Here is a 22,758-nt window from a genome sequence, read left to right as displayed (position 1 = left end):
ATAGTTAAGTAATTAACTTGAAAATTACAAGATGTTAAAAGTGTGTTTGGTTTATGAATTTACACACTATTAATGAGAATTAAAATCATAATTAGTGTTTGGTTGACAATATTTTAAAATACAATTATAAGATTTGATTGCCCCTTTAATTAAAAATCTCATTTGCTAATTACAAATGTGTATCATTCCATCTCATTGGTAATCTAATTTTTAAGTTTGAATTAGTATTTTTAGGTTTTTGTTTTGCTTTTTTGTTGTTGTTGTTTATATTGATGTTTTAGATGTCATTATATTAAGATCAATTGTCTTGATTTTTTTTTTGTATTTTTAAAACCTTTATTCTCATTATAAGGTCATACACAATCAAACATCAATGTAATCATTCTAATTCCACCCTACTATCAAACATGCAAAATACTTTCACCAAAATCTATTACCATTACTAAGTATTATTTGATTCTCATTCCGATTCCAATTTTTATATGCGAACCAAACACACCCTAAGTTCACTCCCTATTGAAAATACATGTTAGCTTTCTTAGAGCATCCATAATAAAAGTTATTAAGGGGTTATTGTCAGATCAATTATCTCCATTTGAGTTATTTCTAGATGTGGAGTAAGGATAATAGAAAATATATTTGGCCTACAAAGGTTGAGTAATTTGAGTTCATGTCAGGAGGAAAAAATAAATAAATAAATAAAAAAATAAAGGAAGCAACAAGTGCGTGCCAGGCGCGTTGTCAGCACGCACAACACTTTTTTTTTTCACCCGATATGAACCCAACTCTTTGTAGGCTAAATATATTTTCTATTATCCCTACTCCACATCTAAAAAGATTCCCACCCAACATATTTGATCTGACATTAACCCCAAATCTTAGGATGAGGCTCTTAGTTTAAGCCAATAAGTTATAGGCAATTAGCTTTTTTGATTTGAGTTAATCAACTATAAACAACATAAATTGATTTATCTTTTTGTAATATTTTGTCAATTAAGATTACAAAACGAGCTTTACCCGAGCGCATATTCAAATAGTAGATACTTTTACTTTAATACCATCTGAGGTCCTCCGAGTATAATGGTTTTGCCACGTTTAGTCCTAAACTTTCAAATTGACCATATGTGGTCCTTCAACTTTCAAATTTAACCATTCGCGGTCCAAGTTAACCACCCATGGTCCTTCAAGTTTCGAAATTTAACCAGCTATGGTCCTCTTGAAAGGACCATGGTTGGTTAAAATTTAATAGTTTAAGGACCATGGGTGGTTAACTTGGACCACGAATGGTTAAATTTAAAAGTCGAAGGACCACAGATGGTCAATTTGAAAGTTTGGGACTAAACGTGGCAAAACCACTATACTCGGAGGACCTCATATGGTATTAACTCTTTTATTCATTTAAAAAAAAAAAAGTTATGTCCAAATGGGATTGTGGGAATGGGCTATGGGGGCGGCGAGCGTTGGATAGCTGAAAATCCAAACTAGTTTCATTTAATCTAAGGAACTTTAGAGAGAGAGAGAGGAAGAAGAAGAAGAAGAAGCTGAGAGAACAGAGAAAACAGTCTCTCTCCTCTTCGGCCTTCTCTTCCACCTCCAAAATCTCCTCTTCACCAATTAGTCCATTAAAGATTGATTTTATTTTATTTTTATTGAGTATAGATTAGATTATTTAAGCAACTCGACATTCTCCCATACCTTTAGCAAACATTCATGAACAATTGAGCAAAACATCTGGAGTTTCAACAACCTTCTGATTGTTCATCCAAGGATGATGTTTCTTCCCAGTTCCACCACCATTTTCCTGTTTTGTCTCTTTACCTCATTGTCTCCTCCGTTTATCAGCGCCGCCGCCTTCAACCTCACTCTCCCCCATCAACACCCCTACCCTGAAGCTGTGGTTCACGAAGTTCAGAGGTAAAATGGAAGATTTTGTGCAGACATTGTTAACACAGCTTACTTACAGATTGGAATGGGTTTTGCCCATTATACCAGATTTCCAATCTGAGTTTTAGAGTTCTTGGCATTTCCCGATCTGGTTCTCATTCTATTTTCCAGAACAGAAAAACCTTGATTTTAATCTGCTTTTTGACTCTGGCATTTTCACAAACACTTGGTCTGCAAATTACAGGAGAGTTAATGAATCGGTTTCGAGGAGGGTCTTGGTGTCGACGACGGAGAAGGACCAATGCCTGACCGGAAACCCCATCGACGACTGCTGGCGGTGCGCAGGGGACTGGGCGAGCAACCGGCAGCGGCTGGCGGACTGCGGCATTGGGTTCGGGCAAGCGGCGATGGGCGGGAAAGGCGGCAAGATCTACATAGTCTCCGACTCCTCCGACGAGGACACGGTAGAGCCGAAGCCGGGGACGCTCCGGCACGCCGTGATCCAAACGGAGCCCCTCTGGATCATCTTCGCCGCCGACATGACCATCAAGCTGAAGCACGAGCTCATCTTCAACAGCTACAAGACCGTGGACGGGCGCGGCGCCAACGTCCACATCACCGGCGGCGGCTGCATTACCCTCCAGTACATCAGCAACGTCATCATCCACAACGTGCACATTTACAACTGTGTCCCCACCGGCAACACTAACATACGCTCCAGCCCGACGCACGTCGGGTACAGAAGCAAGTCCGACGGTGACGCCATCTCCATATTCGGGTCCAGGAATATCTGGATCGACCACTGCGCTTTATCTCATTGTACCGACGGCTTAGTCGACGCCATCATGGGCTCCACCGCCATCACCATCTCAAACAGCTATTTCTCCCACCACGATGAGGTTATGCTACTGGGACACGACGATAAATACTTGCCGGACTCCGGCATGCAGGTCAGTCAATTTACCATTTTACCCTTCCTTTTTCCGGTAACCTTGCCTCGTTAACAAAATTTACAATTTTACCCTTTCTTAATCCAACCAACTTGGTTAAACTTTATTTTGTAATCACAATATTACAAATTCGACTTTTAGTGAGAGTGATTTATCAACCTATTAAAGCACAAAGAGTCAATACTGCCTCTACTAAAGCTCGAAACCATAACCACCTGGAGAGCAATTTATTGACCTTATTACTTTGGGTCAGTCAATTATTCTTCCTAAAAAGTTAAATTCCCAACCTCAAAGACCCCTTACACTCTGGCCCGATAAAGCATTTGTAAATCATGGTAACTCAAGTGAACCATAAACACTTAGATATTTGCTTACTGCGTATAAGGAATCCCTTCACTTTAGGTCAGTCAATTATTGGTAACACAGAATATTACAAGTTCGACTCTGATAAGTGGTAACACATAATGTTACAAATTTGACTCCCTGTACGATCAATTTATTGACATTATTCCTTTCTTTGAGTCGATCAATTATTGGTATCCTATTTACTTGATATTGATTATGTTACAAGTTCAGCTAATCAGTTATAAACAATCACAAGATTTACCCAATACATACACTTTCAATAGTAAGTGTGAATTTCTATCTTCATCCAATAAAAATTAAACAAAGAAAAACAATGGTGCAGGTAACAATTGCTTTCAATTACTTCGGGGAAGGATTAGTGCAAAGGATGCCGCGGTGCCGGCGGGGTTATATACACGTGGTGAACAACGATTTCACGGAATGGAAAATGTATGCTATCGGCGGCAGCGCTAACCCCACCATTAACAGCCAGGCCAACCGCTATACTGCGCCGGCGGACGCTAGTGCTAAGGAGGTCAACTTTTTTCTCCCATCATTTTTCCGTGAAATTTTTTTATTGGTTTACAGAGAGAATCAAGCGGTGGCGAGTGGTATACGCGCCGCCGTTGGAACTATAGTGTTTCTGGCCGTAAAGTGCGTTAAAAGGTGTTTGCGTGGGGACAGGTGACGAAGCGCGTGGATACAAACGAGGGAGAGTGGAGTGACTGGAACTGGAGGACGGACGGGGACATAATGGTAAACGGAGCATTCTTCGTGCCTTCCGGCGACGGCGCGCGCGTGACCGGGCAATACGCAAAGGCCTCCAGCCTGGAGCCGAAGTCGGCGGAGCTCGTCGACCGGATCACCATGAACGCCGGTTGCCTCGGCGGATCCAGGTACGGACGATTCCGCGTATTTTCATTTCCCACCCACTCAACTTTACAACGGGAAACAACTGTCATTGTGTCAGAGCCTAGGGCAGTTTAGTCTTTTCAGTATTGTTTTTTTCCGTTTCGAGGGCCCTAGTGGAGGGGCCCTGTTTGGTGGGTTTTATTCTGAACTTTTCAGACTCACAGTCGCCCATTTCTAGAAAGAGAAAGGAGTGTGAAAAGAAACGTTAAAATTATAGTGTGAGACTGTGAGACAGAAACAAAGGTTAGGGAACAGTGGAATAAATGCTTGCAGATACATGTGAGCAATGCAGAATCTAGGCTGACAGGGTGTCACTACACACCAATCTAGAATTAGTGTTTTTTGTTTTTTTCTCCGTATAGACTTAGTTCAATGGTTTAGTAAACAGTATTTAAAAAAAGAGACCAAAATTCGAACACATGGATCGTCTGAGCAATCAGACAAGGAAATAGACTCCCTGGCAAATACATGGATAGTCTATGGAGAATCTAACTTCAAGTTGTGTTACTGGTAGTAATTGAACCACTCCTCATATCTGTCAATACTGTTGACTTACTAGCTCTAACTGTCCTTTCTACTGACCTTTGCCCCGGGAGCACACTTGAGTATGCCCCATGAGCTATGTACTATTATTTTTGGGTAATAAGGGAATCCCCACCTACTATATAAAGGTGCGCATTAGGTCAACCTTGTTTCTGTGATATCTTGTAATAGTCTACAAACCATACAAGTGGAATAAATTGCACTTAGAAGATCGTGTGTGATGGGCTCGACTGTTCTTGTGTAAGAATCTACAAAACATACAAGTAGGTAAATTACGCTAAGAAGGTCGTGTGTAATAGGCTTGACTGAAAGGGTAACCGTCTACTATTATTAATTATGTGTTACCATATATGTTACCATGTTAGGTTAGGAAATAAGAAGCAAAATAAAAATATATATGTAATAGAAGTTTAACATTTATGGCCATGGAGAATAAAATAAACCTTGGGAAGAGCTAAAGTGGGGTTTGTCCATTCTTCAATGTTTACTGATTTGACTAAGCGAAGACACTATGGGAATTACCACTAAGCCCATTGTTTCCCAGGTAGTATGACTGGTATTACAATGGCTTTAATATGCTGCAAAAACAGTCTCTTCCAAGTGGGGGTGGGAGCCTTGTCCTTCTGTCTACACAAGAAAATGACCAATAGGCTAGCAGCTAGCTGATGAAGATTGATGTTAATGGGAAAATTGCTTTTCAAGTGTACAGGGCAAACCTAAGGGCCAAGTCATGTTAGGTGTATTGTGTGTGCTATATTTTAAGTGGTTCAGTTCAGGGCTTTCTTGCTTGCCAGCTTTTCTTGTTTGTGGGGGCACATCCTTTTCCTCTATAATTGCTTGATGTATTGGGGGGCCCTCTTCTTCCTCTTTTCACTAGTATAGACAACTATCAGCTAGCTTGTAGCTGGTATAGTTGCATTAGTGGGGTTGTAAGTCTTCAAAGCTGATCAAGTTGTATTGACCCTTTTCGGGTGTCACGATGATTTAGTTAGCCCATAGTTCGGTCCAGTGTCTAGTGCCCACAAGAAGTCCACTAAAACTTTCACATTGCGCCTGTCAGAGCTCAATCGTTTGTCTTTGCCCCAATCTACCACTCAAGAACTAATTGAATTGTCCGTGCGAGCATTGTCGGCTATCTTTTAGTTGTGAGATAGAACATTATAATGGCCTTGTTTGACTATTAATGGTTAGTGAATTGAGGCAATTTTAAGGCTTAATGAAACTATGTACTAGGTAATATGTTGTTAACCTGTCATTATCCATCAAAATTCAAAATGAGATTTATAAGGTTTTCTGACAAAAGAATGCTATGTCTTTACCTATCTATCTTTGGTAGAGCTATGGTCCAACTTTCTTTGAATTTCTCCCACCCTATTTCAGATCAATACTAGCAAGTAAAAGAAAAAAAATGGTTCTTACAGATCTGTTCAAAGTTCAACCACTTTGGTAGGCCAGGGGCTTATCTGTATCATATAATCATAAGCTTATCACAAAGTCACAGAATAAAAATATAAAATGCACAATCATTTTGGCATCTTTCTTTAATAAGTGTTTTCTATTAAGATAACTAAGCTATGTTTCTGTCATCTTGTCATGCTTATTTGGCAATATGCCATATCGCCATTGATTGCAGGGACAACAACATGTATGGAGGGACAACTACCAGCACAAGCCAGTCGCACAGTAGTGGTGACGACTTCTTTGGGATGATATTTGGGAGCGGCGCTAAAGCATCGCCCCCTACCCCAACCACCACCATCTTTTTGTCTGTTCTAATTATTTCAGTTTTGTACATTTGCTCCAATGGAGCTGGGCAATTGTGACAAACATTGTAATTATTGATGTAAAAAATCAAGAAAAATATTATTGTCATTTTGAAGAAGCAATGAAAGGAAATGCAAATTTGCCTCACTTTTTTGTGCATGATTGATAGCAGTGAAGAAAATTACTCAAGAAGGAGAAGTGGTTAAAATTCAATATCCAGTGTTCAGTTTCAACAATAAAACCTATGAAGCTGAGATTCCTGAGAATGAATAAAGGAAACCTAGGACTGATTTCTCCCCTCTTTTAGATAATATGAGGGTAGGGGTCGTCAATCACAAAAACGAAAATCACCAGTAAAATTATTGTTGTCCAAAAGTCTAAAAGAATGAGCTCATCTAGAAAGACAAGTTGAACAAGAAATATTGAATTGGTCATGACAGACAGGATGATAAAAACAATCTCCTGTACCCATACCTTTGGTCTCGCTGAAGCAGAAGAGAAAATCTCCTTTGACACAGAGACCGTACTCCAGCTGCATATGGCGGTTTAAGCCTGTGAATGAGAGAGCTCAAAAATAAATAAATAAATAAATGATAGACCAGGACTAGTCTTATCCCCCAGCCCGTCGTTTAGCAGCTTCTTCTAATCTCTTCCATTTTAGCTCACGCTGCTCTACCAATTCTCCAGCACTGGCTTCTTTTTCTTCATACTTCCTTTGACACTCCTTGAATAGCTCAGCATCCATCTCCAGGAACATTTTTCGGACGTTGGAGGTCAGCCCATGGACAGCCTGGTTCCAGTGGCCCTGCATATTCCTTTCCAATGCTTGAAAGATGATTGGTAAAATAGCACGCCGATTCAGCGCAACCAGTTCTACTATATGCTCATTGTTCCATAGAAAAAGAGCCCGCTCTGCAACCTGTCAAGTATGAATACTTTTAGATAGTGGTGTCATATTTTTGAAAACTCTATTAAGAACTTATAAGGACATATTAAAAAGCCAACTGACAAAAACCAAGTTACAAAGGATGGATGAAATACATGGCTTTAGACAGTAACTTTTAAAGTACACTGGCCAAATTCCAGAGTGCAGGGACAACCATACTCCTAAATGTCCTTTAGGCAAATTACCTGAAAAGCTTATAAACGAAACACTACCATCCATGTCTCATGATTGTTTGCATGTACCTAACTTTGGGAGATTGCATTTTTCTCTCTGTATAGGCATGATATCTAAGAGTTATACTACATGTACTCTCAAATTTTACTCCCTTAAGTGGCGGACCACGATAGGCTATTTTCTTCATGTGGGCACTATAAATGTGTCTACATCAAAATTTTAAGTGCGGGACTGCGGGAGTAAAAGTTGGGAGTATAATGGGAGTACATATAATATTTTGCGATATCTAAAGGCAACCTTGTTCACTCAAAAGACTACAGCTGGAGAATGTGACTACACTATACTACACTACAATGACACATCCATTATTGAAGATCATGTCAGAATATAATTACATCAAGATCTACGAAAAGTTAGACTGTCATACCTTATTTCCCCAAGCATTGTCTAAATTAATTAAGGTACTTTTACAAATGGTCATACCTTATTTCCCCAAGTATCTTCCTTCTTTCTAAATGTTCTAATTGTCTAAATTAATTAAGGTACTTTTACAAGCTAACATGAATCTAGACTTGTTTCTAACTACAATTGCTTTCTTTTGAGTTCTTCCTTTAAATGAGAATTTCAGACTTAGCAGTGCAACTGAGACCAAATCAGTAAAAAAATTGACCAAGTGTCATCATCTTGCTCATCAACTGCTTATCTTATTTGGCTTTCACAATCTATTATTATTTCCATTTCAAAGTTTCATCACACCTAACCTCTTACATATACCTGATGTCATTTACTTCTTTCAAGCTTGTGCACTAATACTTTGGTGAATCAAGTATAACACAATAATAGTATGTCATAATATACTCCGTAAATCAAGTTTAGCACTCCCTTCAATCACATATACAAGTTAAAAGTTCACAAAGCTAGATTCTTCATTATGCAAATTGAAAGGGTCAACCAAATAATTTGAGAACGTTCTGTGCCATGAACTTGGAGGCATACAAAATATTTGAAGGATAATAAATTGCCAAACCTGGAAATGGAAGCTATTGAGGCATCGTCCAATTTGTTTGAAAAGAGGAACCAAGCACCGTTGAAATTCAGCAGGCTGTGTAAGTTCGAGAATTTCTTCTAGCTCACCGATAAAGAGAATTTCCTTGCTACAATTAGTAACAGGCCAGTACTTCAGCAGACCCTTAATGACGATATCTGCCAATCTATAGTCCTTCTCAACGTACTGCACAATGCAGTATGACAATTGTTGATGAAAATCAGCAACACACTTAGCCTTGTGGAGTGGAATCAGTGCTCGGACAAGGAACAACTTGTGCTCTTCTTTCATTGGTGTTGCAAACCCATTTATTATACTCCCGAGAATTTCCAGCAACTCACCAATCCCATTATGCTGTTCCGTCTCGAATATAAACCTGTAGAAGATATTATTTATTGCCTTCCTTATAAATGGACGATGAACCATGAACTTCCCATATATACGATGAAGAACAGTCTTCAAATACTCCCGTTCTCTGGAATCTTCTGAATCAAACAGGTCAAGCAACTTCAGCATAAACGTATGGTCCAGATACCGCTTGGCAACCTTGATATCAGTTTCAGCTGACAGCACATATCTGAGAAGCAGCTCGTACACGAGCTGCAAATGAGGCCAGGACGGGTCCATGAACATGTCATCCTCCTCGGGATCACCACCGTCAGCCCCAGCAGTAGACGGAGGGGGCAGACACCGGAAAATGTTGGCCGATATCATCCTAACCAAATCTCCCTGCATTATTTCATTCATTTTACAGGATCCAGTGTGCACTAAATCAATAAGCTCCGACAGCATTTGCCTCTTGATCTCCCTCTCACGCGCAGACTTGACAGTATCCGTGAAGTCAAACTGCAAGCAACAAATTTGGAGCTTGCGGACGAACACGAAATGGCGTTGCGCCGGCGAGACCTCCTTCAACAACGGAAGCACTTCCACCGCCAGATTGGGCGGAGCATTGGCCAAACACACAACGTGCGACTGCGATTCAGCTAATCCGGAAGCGCTATTGGCATTCCCTCCATCAGGCGTGCCGGCTATACGCGAAGCGTGATTACAAACCACATCAGGCGGGGAGGGTGCCGGAATCACAGCTCCTTCCGATTTCAAACCCTTTTTCCGTTTAATTATTTTGCTTAACATGATTAATTAGTGCAAGTGATCCCGAAATTAGGCAAAACGGTGGATTTCACCACACACTGTAATGCTCAATCATTCATAACAATCGATCGATCAAATTCAAAACCAAAACACATTCCTGGAAATGAATTAGGGAAAATGGTGTAAAGCGAAGAAATGACGGTCGCCGAAGTTGAATTAAAAAGGAAAAGTGTTGAGTAAGAGAATCTTAGGCATGACTGACAGACATTAAATAGGGAGTGAAGTTGAATATAGAGTAATTAATGCAGAAAGTAAATCAAATACAAAGTTTATATAGACGAAAAGTAGTGAGATTAGAAGAAGGAAAGAGAGAGTGAGGAGAGGTACCTGATGATGAAGAATGAGAAAAAGAGAGATCCGATGATAATGGAGGGAGGGAGGCAGCAGCTAACATGTGTAACTTTGTTGTGTACTACAAGGGAGTAATATATACGGAGTATATATATAAATATTTTATTATTAAGGTACCAAACACAAACATGAAACACCATACTCTAGTGCTAGCTAGTGCCATTTCCATTTCCATTCCTATTCTAGACATTATTTTTTAGGATGTGTTAATGAGTATTTTTTAAGAAAATAATTTTTATAGTGTTTAGTTGCATTTCAAAAATTATTTTAATGTGTTTGATTCATTTTCTATAAAATGAGCAGAATTATGAATATTATTATTATTATTAAAATTTATCTACAATCCACACCGGGTAGTTAAACGCAGTCCAAATTCTTTTCTAGTTTTTTCTTTGCAACAAATCAGCAATGGTAATGCGGAGATCGACGACGGCAACTACGGGAACTGTGAGGTGTGTGAAGATCGACGGCTGGTGCTGGTTGTGAAACAAAGGTGGCTTACCTTCAAGCTTGAAGAAGACAGCAGCTACGCAACGGGGGATGACAACGGCTGATGATGGTGGCGCTAGGCGTGGCGACAACAATGACATGGTTATTGATGATGAACGACGATCGATGGCGGAGGCTAACAGCGATGACGACGGCAACGGGTTGGCAAGGTTAGGTAGAATAAAGTTTGGGAGAAGAAAAATGGAGACTAAAACACGTGTTTTTCCATTGAGTGGAAGTGATTTTCGGTTGACTTCCATTTTCCATGCTCTACCAAACACTAGAACAAAACGAAATATGATTGAAGTATCCTAACTTATGCTTCAGGTTTTCAGTAAAAAACTCTGATATTACACACTGATGAGCGACCAACTGAACTAACTTCACCCTCCTATGTTTTACCAAATTGTGATTAAGGTTTAAGCTCGAATCAGCTACATTCATCCAAGATCAGCGGCTTTAGTAATTATCTTGCTAAATAAAAGAAAGTAACCCAAACAAATACATAGCCAGAACTTGCAAGTGACAATGCTACTATAATGATGTGGTGATGCCTGCGCAGCTAGTTTGATCAGTAATGTGCAATATTAATTCAATTGGTTTGAACAGTGGTGTGTAATATTAACATAGCAATCACTCTTTCCAGTAAAATAGTAATAAATTTCAACTACTTCAAGAATGACAAGTATAGACTTTCCAAAATAAGTAATTAAGGATTGCTCTGTTATAATATAGCAGTAAAGCCATGCCTTAAATAAAACCATCAAACGTCAGGAAGAGAATTGGAAGTCAACTTTCCAAGGTTTACATACAATTTATTATAAAAGTATGCTGGTAAGTCTGGAGATGAAGAAACGAGATTGGAAGTAGAACTGAAACGGAGTAATTAGCATCTACGAAGCTTTGTTCCAAAATGTACATAACCCCAATTGGTTAAAAAACTAAACTTCTGGGTTTCAATATGGCTTCCCTAGACAGGCCATTTACAACTAAGGCAGAATTAAAAAGATGATCCCTCACCAAGCATGGCCATCCCCACGTCAAGCAACACACCTGAAGGGGAAGACAATGAAGTCACAAGAATAGTATAGTTGTAAACACCTTTTGAGCAAGGACTACATAATACAGCAAATGTTGGAGTCAACAAACAAGAATCTCAAGAACGCGCTCAAAGTCCAGCATGTAAAGATCAATTTGTTCAGATTTAATAGACAACAATTTTGATAAGATCACTAACTAACAAGTAAATGTAACAAATACATATAATAAGAAGGGGCAGGAATGAAATTGTGAAATATCAAGGTATAATTTAGGGTCAGTTGGATACTACTGGAAAATAAAAAGTTTCAAACCCAATTGAAAAAATTCAAACATTCAAAATCATTTATTCATTTCCATCACTCATATTCAAAATCAATTAAAAGACAATGGAAGGTGCTCAAGTCAATAAAATTACCTTTCAGGAGCCATCACCACCCTCCCTTGCCAGCTCCATCACTCCCTTTGCCCCAAGAGCTAGATGCCTTGCCCCATGCATCGGCAGGCCCTCCACTTTCAGTAGCTCCACATGCTTCTTTGGATTTTTCAAGTCCAGAAGCAGTTGATTGGCTTGAATTCCAAGATGAGCTCAGATTTCCTGAAGTGTTCTCTTGGGTAGACCATTTACTGGCACTAGCATCACCTCCAGCAGCATTTGTGCTAGACCCTTTGTTCCATCCTCCAGCTTCTGAGACATGTCCATCTGTTTTAGATGTGCTACCAGCTGCAGACCAACTTTGCCCCTGGCCTTTCTCACTGCCACCCCAACTCCCCTTATTATCACTGCCCTGGCCTTTCTCACTGCCTCCCCAACTCCCCTTATTATCACTGCCCTGGCCTTTCTCACTGCCTCCCCAACTCCCCTTATTATCACTGCCCTGGCCTTTCTCACTGCCTCCCCAACTCCCCTTATTATCACTGCCCTGGCCTTTCTCACTGCCTCCCCAACTCCCCTTATTATCACTGGATTTCCAACCTCCAGCATCACTGCCTGATCCATTCTTCCAGCTGGGAGGCTTACCATCCCCGGAGTCATTTCTATTGTTCCATCCACCAGCTTCCGAGCTATGTCCATCTGCTTTAGATGTGCTACCACCTGCAGACCAACTCTGCCACTGACCTTTTCCACTGCCACCTTCATTCCAACTTCCACTACCATCACTAGCTTTCCAGCTAGCAGGATCACTGCCTGACCCATTGCTCCAACTGGGCTTACCATCGCCAAAATCATTTCTGTTGTTCCATTCACCACTCTGATCTCTTCTCCCACGCCCTCTACCCCCAAATCCACCCCTATCAAAGCCACCCCTACCACGAAAGCCACCCCTATCAGATCCACCTCTACCTTGAAAGCCTCCCCTATCTGATCGGCCTCTACCTCGAAAGCCTCCCCTATCTGATCCACCACGGCCACCCCTCCATCCACCTCTTCCCCTCTCATTAGAACCGTCAGGCTGCTGTTCATCCCCAGCAAAGCCACTTCCTGAGTTCCAGTTACTTTTGCTGCTCCAAGCATTAGGATCCTGGCTTCCTTCACTCTTCCACCCAGATGACTGATTTCCTGCAGAGGAATTGCTAGTTTTCCAAGATTGTTCATTATTGCCCCAACTACTTACTGCATCTCCAATTCCACCACCGTCACTAGATTTTTTATTCCAACCTGATGACTGATTAGTTTCAGAACCACTTCCTTTACCTGTGCTCCACCCATCAGCTCCACTCGTATTTTTTTCGTCATTGGTAGATGCTTTTCTGTTCCAACTAGATGACTGGCTTTCACCAGAAGGTTTGGCAGCATTCCAGCCACCTTCACTCTGCCAATCAGACGATTTATTAAAAGCAGTATCTTTATCTCGTTCAGTCTTTTCTGATTGATTACTTCCCCAACCCGAATTTGATCCAGCTTTGTTGCTTTCAGTCTTTTCTGATTGATTACTTCCCCAACCCAAACTTGATCCAGCTTTGTTGCTTTCTGTCTTTTCTGATTGAGTACTTCCCCAACCCGAACTTGGTTTATTGCTGAGCCATTTATTACTTTCACCTGCCTCTTCCACTGTGCCGCATCCTTGCTTCTTCCCAGATGCATTTAGATTACCCCAACCATCCTTATTGTTTTCATCGTTTGATGTTACCTTACCCCAGGAACTTTCCTGAGAACTTTTCCAACTAGTTTGCCCCCCAGCAAATCCTGATCCCTCTTGCTTCTCTGATTGATCAGTTTTCCAACTTGTACTTGATGTGACTTTACCCCAAGAACTTTCCTGAGAACTTTTCCAACTAGATCCCCCAGCAAATCCTGATCCATTATTATCTTCACCTTCCTTGCCCCAGCTGCTTGACTCACCTCGATCAAAAGATCTTCCTCTACCTCTACCTCTTCCAAAATTGTCTCTTCCTCTGCCGCCACCCCTTCCTCTTCTGCCGCCAGAACCACGTCCGCCATCGAATGTGCTTTCCCTACCCCAGCTTCCTTGTTGATCTGAACCATCTTTATTCCCAAATTCACCTCCTTTCCAAGATGACCCACCCTCCTGTTTGCTCCAAGACCCACCATCCTTGTCACCCTGCTGGCCCCAGGATGTCTCTCCACCTGGCTTATTCCATGAAGACTTATCTTCCTTCTTATTCCAAGATCCCCCATCTTGTTTGCCCCATGAGGATCCACCCTCCTGTTTGTTCCAAGACCCACCATCCTTGTTGGCTTGCTGGCCTGAGGATGGTCCTCCACCTTGCTTATTCCAAGATCCCCCATCTTGTTTGCCCCATGAGGATCCACCCTCCTGTTTGTTCCAAGACCCACCATCCTTGTTGGCTTGCTGGCCTGAGGATGGTCCTCCGCCTTGCTTATTCCAAGATCCCCCATCTTGTTTGCCCCATGAGGATCCACCCTCCTGTTTGTTCCAAGACCCACCACCCTTGTTGGCTTGCTGGCCTGAGGATGGTCCTCCACCTTGCTTATTCCATGAAGTATCTTCCTTCTTATTCCAAGATCCCCCATCTTGTTTGCCCCATGATGCACCCTCCTGCTTTCCCCAAGAAGATCCACCATCACCCCCACCAGAACTATCAGGTATCTTACTGTCTTGTTTGCCCCAAGAAGGTTGAGCCCCTCCTTGTTTTGCCCATGAAGATTTATCTTCCTTCTTATTCCAAGAAGATCCTGCATCTTGTTTGCTCCAAGTGGACCCGCCATCCTGTGAACTACCAGCATTGCCCCATCCCTTACTCTCACTAACTGGACCAGATAAGGAGTTAGATGCCACTCCCTTGCTGTCCCAAGCATCACTGTTTCCAACAATAGTCTCTTTACCTTGAGAACCCACAGGAGGTTTGCCCCAACTAGACCCACCACCTGATTCAGGTTGATTCCAGTTCCCACTAGTTTCTTTCCCTGGTGTGGTTCCAGAAGCACCCCAGTTGGAAGCATTGTTCTTGTTTGTGCTTTCTTCAAGTGATTTCCCCCAACTATCAGAACTACTGCTACCAACTCCTGTAGTGGAAACACTTTTCTTCCAACTATCACTCCCTCCCCAGCCACTATCTTGTCCAGCATCAGCAACATTTTTCTCAGAGACTCCTGATGCACCCCATGATGCATTCTTATTTTGAGTTGTACCACTATCCCAAGCAGAATTTCCAGCATCTTGTACACCAACGTGCAGGAAAAAAAAGAAGGTAAGAATAGAAATTTAATAAATGGAAGCTTTTTCTACTAAGAGATAGGAAAGCCATTTTTCAGAGATATTGCAGAAAGTAATCTTGATTTATTTTGGATTTTGACAAAGAACATACTGAAAACTGATACCATTAGCACTTAACCAAAATATATTTCCAAATAGAAATGTAATTTTTCCTTTGGGGAAAAAAAACAGTTGCACAGTAAATCAGTAATCATACCATTATTCACATCAACTGCAGTGATAGAACTTATGGAATTAGGATCCAATTGAGTCTGTATAATGAAGAAACTTTGTCATGAAGTGATCACAAAAATGGAGAGCATAAGATAACTAACGAATTAAGACGGAAGTTGAGAACATTTAGATTGTAACCGTATACGTACAGTTAAGCTGCTTGATGCAGGGAAAGAAGGCCAAGAGCTCCTGTAAAAAAGTGCCAGATTTTAGTAACAAATTCAGTTTTATGAAGGATTCAACACGGCAATCAAATACCAACACAAGAACCAAAAAGGAAATGTAAATGTCACATGGTAAAAGAATATCTAGCTATGCCACAAACATAAATTACTGATTCACAACATATTCAAACATCACAACACATTTAACAAATGATGAAAGAAGTGGTGAGCTCCAACTAAGGGTTTGTAAATGCAAACCAATAAAATCACAATATCCATGATTAAAGATTATATCCCAGATTCCTTGTTGCTAGAAGGAATCGAACACAAAATGATTATATCCCAGATTTCTGGTCTGAAATTATTTCAGAATGTTGTGTCCTTGCAGTTTCATATTTATGGTCTTTCCACATTTATGTACTAATGTTAAAGGGGACGATGCATGGAGACTAGTGCACTTGGGTGTATTACACCTGATACAATAGTGAATACTGATTTTTAAGAAATGTAAAGTCTAGTAAAGATTTTAATACACCAAAAGCAAAAAATTTACAAGTATTCAAGTGTGTTATGTTCCACTGAGCATCTTGAGAATTCCGCAGGGAGTAAACTAACAAATGTACAAGTTCACCAAGAAATTTCTCCTGCATAGGTATTGAATTTTATAATGTAGAGCAAGAAGAAACTAAGCAATGATGCCAACCTTTCACTTGATGACAATCCTGCATTCCAATTATCATCTTGTGCAGCAGCTGGTACCCCTCCAGAAGTCCAATCTTCAAAACAAATGAGATCATTAATACATGATACAGATATTATAATTTCCAAAAAGGAAACCAAAAGAAAACGCAGGCCAAACACAATCAAGCAAGATACAGTACAGGGAAAGATGTTGATGAAAGGGCTGAAAAGACAATAGAATTGAAAGGCTTTAGTAGTTGTAGAGGAAGAGTTTGAAACTATGGAAGGAATCTATCTATAACTCTATACATAGAGAAGAGCTCACTATCTGTGGGAAATATTTAACAGTGTATTAGTCTAAATATCAATAAGCTAACTCAGCACAAGAAATAATCTTATGGAAAGGCAGGGGGGAAGAAAGAACTGAGGATGAACACAAACTTTAAAAGCTTTGTTTTCTAAAGTAAATAACATGTTTTGCACTTAGCTGAGCAGAAGCACTACTGCTTCTGTGCTTCATACCTCTTGAACCATCCTGTGCTCCAAGCAGATCAAATTGTTTTGCAGCCTCTGGATCAGCACTACTGCAAATAGGAAAGAATAAATTAACAGGAATCTGAAGTTAAAAAACAAAAGGGAAACAGTCAACTGCAGATCATTCAGGTTAGATGTAACAATACCCCAAAGAAATGGTAGAAGACTTTCCATGAACCTCAGAGAGATGCTCGCTTTTAACTACAAATATATGAAAAACCTTGAGTACACACCTTAGGCAAAGCACTGAAAGTAAATCAAATTAAGTCATCACACCTGTAAGAATCTTTTGCCGTGAATCAAGTTTAACAGTGACATCAGATTGACGTACAGCCAAGACACGGCAGATAAATCCCTTCAGAGGACCAACACGTATTCTGACTGATTGACCAACAGAGAATAATAGTCCATCTTTATCCCCACGAGAAACTGAATCATTATAGCACATATGCACATCAGCTTCTTAATCTAATCAATCAAACTGAAAGGAAGTATGAAGACATACAGTTACTGTTATCACCCCTCTCTCTGCAAGGTTTCTTAGGTGACAATGGGGTATTTGGAGATGATGGGGTTTCAGCAAAACCTGAAGATGGTCCAGCCTCACTTTCCTAATAAAATAGAAAAGAAGCAAAGAGTGAAAAGTTTATGTCAATGTCTGGAAAAGGGGGTGCAAATGTTGCAAATAAAGGGATCATTTTGGAAACAAACAAACCTTCCCAGACAATAAACCATGGCTACGGGAAATTCTTTCACACACCGGAGCTTTAACACAGACATACCGGTTATGTTCCTCACCCATCTCATCATACAGAAAGATGACACCTTTGTAGATTTGCTTAACAATCCCTTGTCTATCCTGGCAAAGGTTGATAGATCCGCACAACTGTTAGCTTCAAAATGGCAGAACCTAAATGAACAAAGAAATGGTGCTCTCTGTATAATAAAAAATAAAAATAAAAATAAAAATAAAAATAAAAACTAAACCTTTGATGGACCATCCAAAACCCTGACAATGTCATTAATGGAAATTGTATTTTTATGTTGATCTTTTACGGTGAACAGTTTTCTATCAAAGCATGCTGCTCTTAGTTCACGAAGTTGAACAGTCACTAACACCGGTCCCTCTGAACCTTCTTTCATGATCTGAAACAAATGAAGCATTAATGAGAAACCATTCAGTGAGAGAATGATAGACGAGAGCAGAGTGCGTAATGTACCTTATACACATTCTCCTTCTCAGTGCCAATGATAATGCCAAAGTCCTTGCGACTGCCATAACCAGGAAAAAAAATTATGAGAAGGGAGGGACACACATGACACACCCAACAAGATCAAAATATGCACCATGAGGATATGGCATAACCAATACCAAGCAGCATACCTACCCAAAAAACACAAGATCATCTACTTCAAAATTGTTTGAGTTTGATGAACCCTCTCCTTTCTCACCACCTTTCCCATTCCCTTTGTCATGCTTAATTGTTCGTTTTCTCTTTCGCTCACCATAGAGCTGGGAAAGCCACTCGGTATCTTGGGGTTCATCATTCTTGTAAGGCTCAAACTTCAGGAGCTCAGTTTCAGAAGGCATTACACCCCAGAAGCACAAAGAGTCAATAGACACCTTCTTATATAAATAGCCTTCTCTCAGCATCTTTCCATCAAGAACTTCAACCATCTGGTTTGTCTCACGATCCTTGCGATATGTGATGAGAGGACGAAAATCCCTACAATTTTAACAAGGGAGAAGATCATTTATACTGTTAATCCACCAAATGAAGAAAAAGAAATTAAGTGAGAAATATTACTCAAGCTCAGTAGAGCGGATTAGCCTCGGTGCTGGAATGCAAGCCTTCTTGGCAACAACTCCTCCACCCTGTAAATATGTATTAAAATAAACACACACATCTGATAAGATCAACCATGAAGTTTAAATTGCAAATACAAATATTATAATGAATTCACTTAAGTATTGGCACTATCAGCCTATTAATATTGAATATTGCATGGCTTTCAATTATTGAAATAACCTTTGAGCTCCAATAATCGTCTACCTAATACAGAGATCAATGGATTCTTAGCAGTAAAGTTACATTTAAAGGGTCTTAGAAATCCCAAAGCATATGTAATTAGCTACTCAATATTTCTCTAAGCAAGCAATGAGGAATAAAACAGGCGTTTATGAGGGGGAAAAAAAAACAGTTTATTACAAATTTCTCAGCCAGTGCTTGCAAGTCTATTCTTGGAATCAGCTTCACTGTGACTTTCTTCTGTACATCATTCACTGCCACAACCTACATGGTCATTTTTGAAACAATCAGCATATTTGTAAAAACTCTCTTTTGACAATTAAAAGCATGATAAATATATATATACATACATACATATATATATATATATATATATAAAGAATAGAGTACTGATATTGCAATCAAATAACAACCAATCACAGCGAAAAACAAATTCAAAGCACCTGCGCTAGATCCCCCTTGTATTTGCCATTCTTGACACGAGCCCACATGCCCTCAGAAATTCCATTGCACTTGCTCCGTACTGATATCAGTTGAGAAATTTCATTCCTTGAAACTGGAGACATCCGACTGGAATATATAGTGCAGAGCCCTTTACAAGCCTGCACACAAATGGTTCCTTGAGTTACAGAATAAAACCAGCACAGAACACTTCTGAAAATCAATAAGCATCCATTCACTAATAATCATCAATCAAAAAACTGTAGAGAAATAATATCAGGAAGAATAGGAAAAGTGCCTCGTTAACATCAAACTGTTTATCTGCTTCAATATAAACAAAGCCTTTCACATGATCAAGAGCAAAAGCGGAGATTATTTGGAGCTTCATTCCCAGAACTCGCAAGTCCACATATTTCTGCATAAGGCAGAAAGCTGAATGCCTTTCACGACCAACCTACAGTTCACAATCAAATTGCATAACTAGAAAGTTGAAAATAAGAGCACACAAGAAAGTGAGAAACCTGAAGGGAAAAATGGAAGAAAAGTTATTGCTAAGAAACATGATTATGCAAAAACTATTTTCCAAAAAATTATTATCGGAAAAACATATACCATGCATTTGACTTTCCATATAGTCGGGTCCTTGGTGGAGGGCACAGATATGTCCTCTTGAATTGATCCTTTCTTTTCATATCCATCTTCTGCAAATTTAACAAAGCTAGAACCAGCTTTGTAGCGCTCTCTCAACATTTTCTCCAACTCTTCTTCATCCATTTCCTCCTCCTTAGGTACTAAAGGGAAAACAGGGGCTTTCTCATGTTGCTTCTGGACTCCATCATCAGTGCCAAATTCATCATCAATAAAATCTAAATTTCCAAAGACTAGTAAATTAATACCATTGGAATGAATCAATGCATCCACATATATAGATGGGGCAGTTAGTACATATATTAAAATATAATATACTGTTAAGAGTACATATGCCAAGTTTGTAACCATTTCTCTATACATAATAAACAGCTAAATTAACTTTTTAGCATTCCATAAGGCTCCAGAACAGACTCATCCCTTACAATTTAACAGTTATATGTTTTGTGTTGTAAAAGGTAAAAATGAAACAACAGTTGGCAGTTAATTTCCTGCGCCAAGGCATATAACTACAAATTCATGGTTCAATAAAAGTACAAGTGATGAAAGGAAATAAATTAAATAATAAGGTAGTATGTTATGCACATGCTAGGTAATTACTAATGCTTCCTACTTGCAACATTAGAAGTAGTCTAGGTTAGACTTATGTTACTTATCAAAATTTTAGCCCAAACCTACTATATAGATAGAAGTGAACACGAAACACAACATATTAATTTAAGAAGTAATTCACAGCTTGTGCTCCTTAAAAGACAGAAGATAAATGAATACCAAACTGCAACTACATATCAATAAAATGATGCAGTTAGCAGGCGCACACACACAAAACCTACAGCTCCATAAAAAGACAAACAAATATCAAACAAAATAAATACATTAACACAAAAAATGAAGAACCAAAACGGAAATTTTCTCAAACTAAAGCTCCAAATTCAACACCATTTCCTAATAAGACCAACATCCCTGATTCTTCAACATCACAGTAAACCCTAGAAAAATGAAAGCACATGCACCAAACCCAATGCAGTAAAAAAAATTAGCTAAAAAATTACAGGGGAAAAAACCCCGAAACATTGACTGAAACCCTAGTTTTGTAACAATTACCAAAACAAAAAAGGTAGAAACAAAAATGCAGTAGCGGAAATAGAAAATCGACGTTGTCAATTGTTCATATACCAGTGTCGAAGAAGTCAGAATCGTCACTACACTCGTCCTCTCCGACCTCGAAAGCGCTGTCTTCGAAGAACTGAAGGACGTCGTTCCTCTTCCTTTTGCCGGTCTTGTCGTCATCCTTTCCACCGCTGAGATCGATCTTCCGCTTGCCGGCCCCGGCCTTGTCGCCGGCGCCGACCTTCTCCTTGCCCTTCGACGAGACCATTTTCGTATCGACGAAAATAGAGTGAGGAGTGTTCAGTTGTAACGTTTTATAATTGTAAATAGACGGAGGCACCTGGCAATCAGGTAGGCAGGCAGTGGGGCACTGTTTGCGATACCCCTAGTCCCTACACGGAAGCTCTCGAAAATACCCTTCGAATTGATCAAAATGACCTTCCTGTCATTAGCATTTCCTGAGTACTTTGTAAGGTTGTTATACACTTATACTACTACTTTTTGAAACTTCACTTATGTGTGTTTTACACTTTTACTCAAGTACCATAAGGGACAAATATGTCAATTGAGGGTTTTTAAACCCTTTTTTTTTTTAGGGAGAACTCTTCTTTTTATGCTCTTTTATTGCATAGTAATAAAAGCAAACCGGGTGAACACTTTTTTTTTTAATAATATATCCATATATTCAGATTATATACCGAATTAATCCTAAGTCTACGCAACTCAACTTCTAAAGACACTGTAGAGGTAAATCACATATATTATAATTTTAATACATGTACAAGGGAGCTTCTTTTTATCTCATTCATATTTTCAGTAGGATTCGAAGCACCACAATGCTCCCTTCCGTCGTTATATCAAGCCAAGCAACAAACGACTACATGCAACCAACCCCAAGGAACAATTAATTTTTTGTATACCATAGATTATCAACTTCGTCATACTATATCATGACCTGTAAAATAAATTTGTAGACTCATAAAGAGATAAATCGAGTCAATATAATTTTAAGACATAAGTACAATATTTTACATAATGAACCCAACCCAAACATAAACCACCAATGTCTGTGGCATGAATCAAATTCACCTTGCCAAAAAAAAAAAAAAAAAAAAAAAAAAAAAAAAGTCTTAAATGGAGCTCCTTGGTTGCAATACCAATGGCCAAGGGGCAACCTGATGGATTTTCACATATGATATTACGCTTATAAAACTTTTTAAAGAGAAAAAAAAAAAAGAAAAAAAAAAGTGCCAGCAAGCTAAGAGCAACATTATCAGTGAATATTTTGGGGAGAATGTCAGATTAAATCACTCTTGCTCAAGATCATAGCTAATATAGGAAGAAGATTCATTATGATGTGTATCTGTGTGCACCGTGCATGGTGCACACGGATGTAAAAACGACATCGTTTTGACGTCGACTTTAAAAAAAAAAAAAAAAAAAAAAAAAAAACAGAATTGCATAACTACACGCCCATAATTTCATAACTATACATCCAGAATTACATAACTATACACCCATAATTACATAACTACACATCCATAACTTCATTACTATACATCCAGAATTGCATAATTACACATCCATAACTTCATAACTATAAATCCAGAATTACATAACTTCATAACTATACATTCAGA

General features: G+C 39.4%; 3 protein-coding genes across 10 annotated transcripts; 1 reads left to right on the top strand and 2 right to left on the bottom strand.

The window, feature by feature from the left end:
- Nucleotides 1-1,472: 1,472 nt before the first annotated feature.
- LOC109192418 (probable pectate lyase 5) lies at nt 1,473-6,545 on the top strand. Its single transcript, XM_019343053.1, has 5 exons — nt 1,473-1,914; nt 2,129-2,834; nt 3,523-3,714; nt 3,864-4,075; nt 6,268-6,545. Exons 1-5 carry the CDS (start codon nt 1,769-1,771, stop codon nt 6,455-6,457), a joined length of 1,446 nt encoding a protein of 481 aa, XP_019198598.1. The 5' UTR covers nt 1,473-1,768; the 3' UTR covers nt 6,458-6,545.
- On the bottom strand, nt 6,049-10,130 carry LOC109192417 (serine/threonine protein phosphatase 2A 57 kDa regulatory subunit B' beta isoform-like). 2 transcript variants are annotated; one of them, XR_002056101.1, is made up of 4 exons: nt 10,046-10,130; nt 8,546-9,815; nt 6,873-7,317; nt 6,049-6,097 (listed from the first exon to the last, which is right to left on the bottom strand). XR_002056101.1 is itself a non-coding variant. In XM_019343052.1 (3 exons), exons 2-3 carry the CDS (start codon nt 9,698-9,700, stop codon nt 7,009-7,011), a joined length of 1,464 nt encoding a protein of 487 aa, XP_019198597.1. In that variant the 5' UTR covers nt 9,701-9,815; nt 10,046-10,130; the 3' UTR covers nt 6,586-7,008. The 2 variants fall into 2 exon arrangements, 1 of the variants encoding a protein (XP_019198597.1); XM_019343052.1 differs by lacking the exon at nt 6,049-6,097 and having other exon boundaries at nt 6,586-7,317.
- A 1,160-nt stretch (nt 10,131-11,290) lies between these two features.
- On the bottom strand, nt 11,291-21,419 carry LOC109192416 (protein RNA-directed DNA methylation 3). Of its 7 annotated transcripts, XM_019343050.1 has the most exons (22): nt 21,185-21,419; nt 19,973-20,226; nt 19,659-19,814; nt 19,363-19,521; nt 19,100-19,183; nt 18,698-18,765; nt 18,278-18,616; nt 18,110-18,161; nt 17,877-18,035; nt 17,605-17,748; nt 17,395-17,500; nt 17,166-17,318; nt 17,036-17,090; nt 16,878-16,939; nt 16,378-16,450; nt 15,660-15,699; nt 15,494-15,548; nt 13,701-15,239; nt 13,448-13,607; nt 12,528-13,408; nt 12,015-12,359; nt 11,291-11,611 (listed from the first exon to the last, which is right to left on the bottom strand). In XM_019343050.1, exons 1-21 carry the CDS (start codon nt 21,384-21,386, stop codon nt 12,028-12,030), a joined length of 5,073 nt encoding a protein of 1,690 aa, XP_019198595.1. In that variant the 5' UTR covers nt 21,387-21,419; the 3' UTR covers nt 11,291-11,611; nt 12,015-12,027. The 7 variants fall into 7 exon arrangements, with proteins under 7 accessions (XP_019198595.1, XP_019198592.1, XP_019198594.1 ...); XM_019343047.1 differs by having other exon boundaries at nt 12,528-13,607; XM_019343049.1 differs by having other exon boundaries at nt 12,528-14,210; nt 14,325-15,239.
- Between the last annotated feature and the right edge of the window lie 1,339 nt (nt 21,420-22,758).

The sequence above is a fragment of the Ipomoea nil genome, unplaced genomic scaffold, assembly GCF_001879475.1.
Source record: "Ipomoea nil cultivar Tokyo-kokei standard unplaced genomic scaffold, Asagao_1.1 scaffold1770, whole genome shotgun sequence".
In the NCBI taxonomy this organism is placed as follows: domain Eukaryota; kingdom Viridiplantae; phylum Streptophyta; class Magnoliopsida; order Solanales; family Convolvulaceae; genus Ipomoea; species Ipomoea nil.
This window is presented reverse-complemented; position numbering and strand designations above follow the sequence as displayed.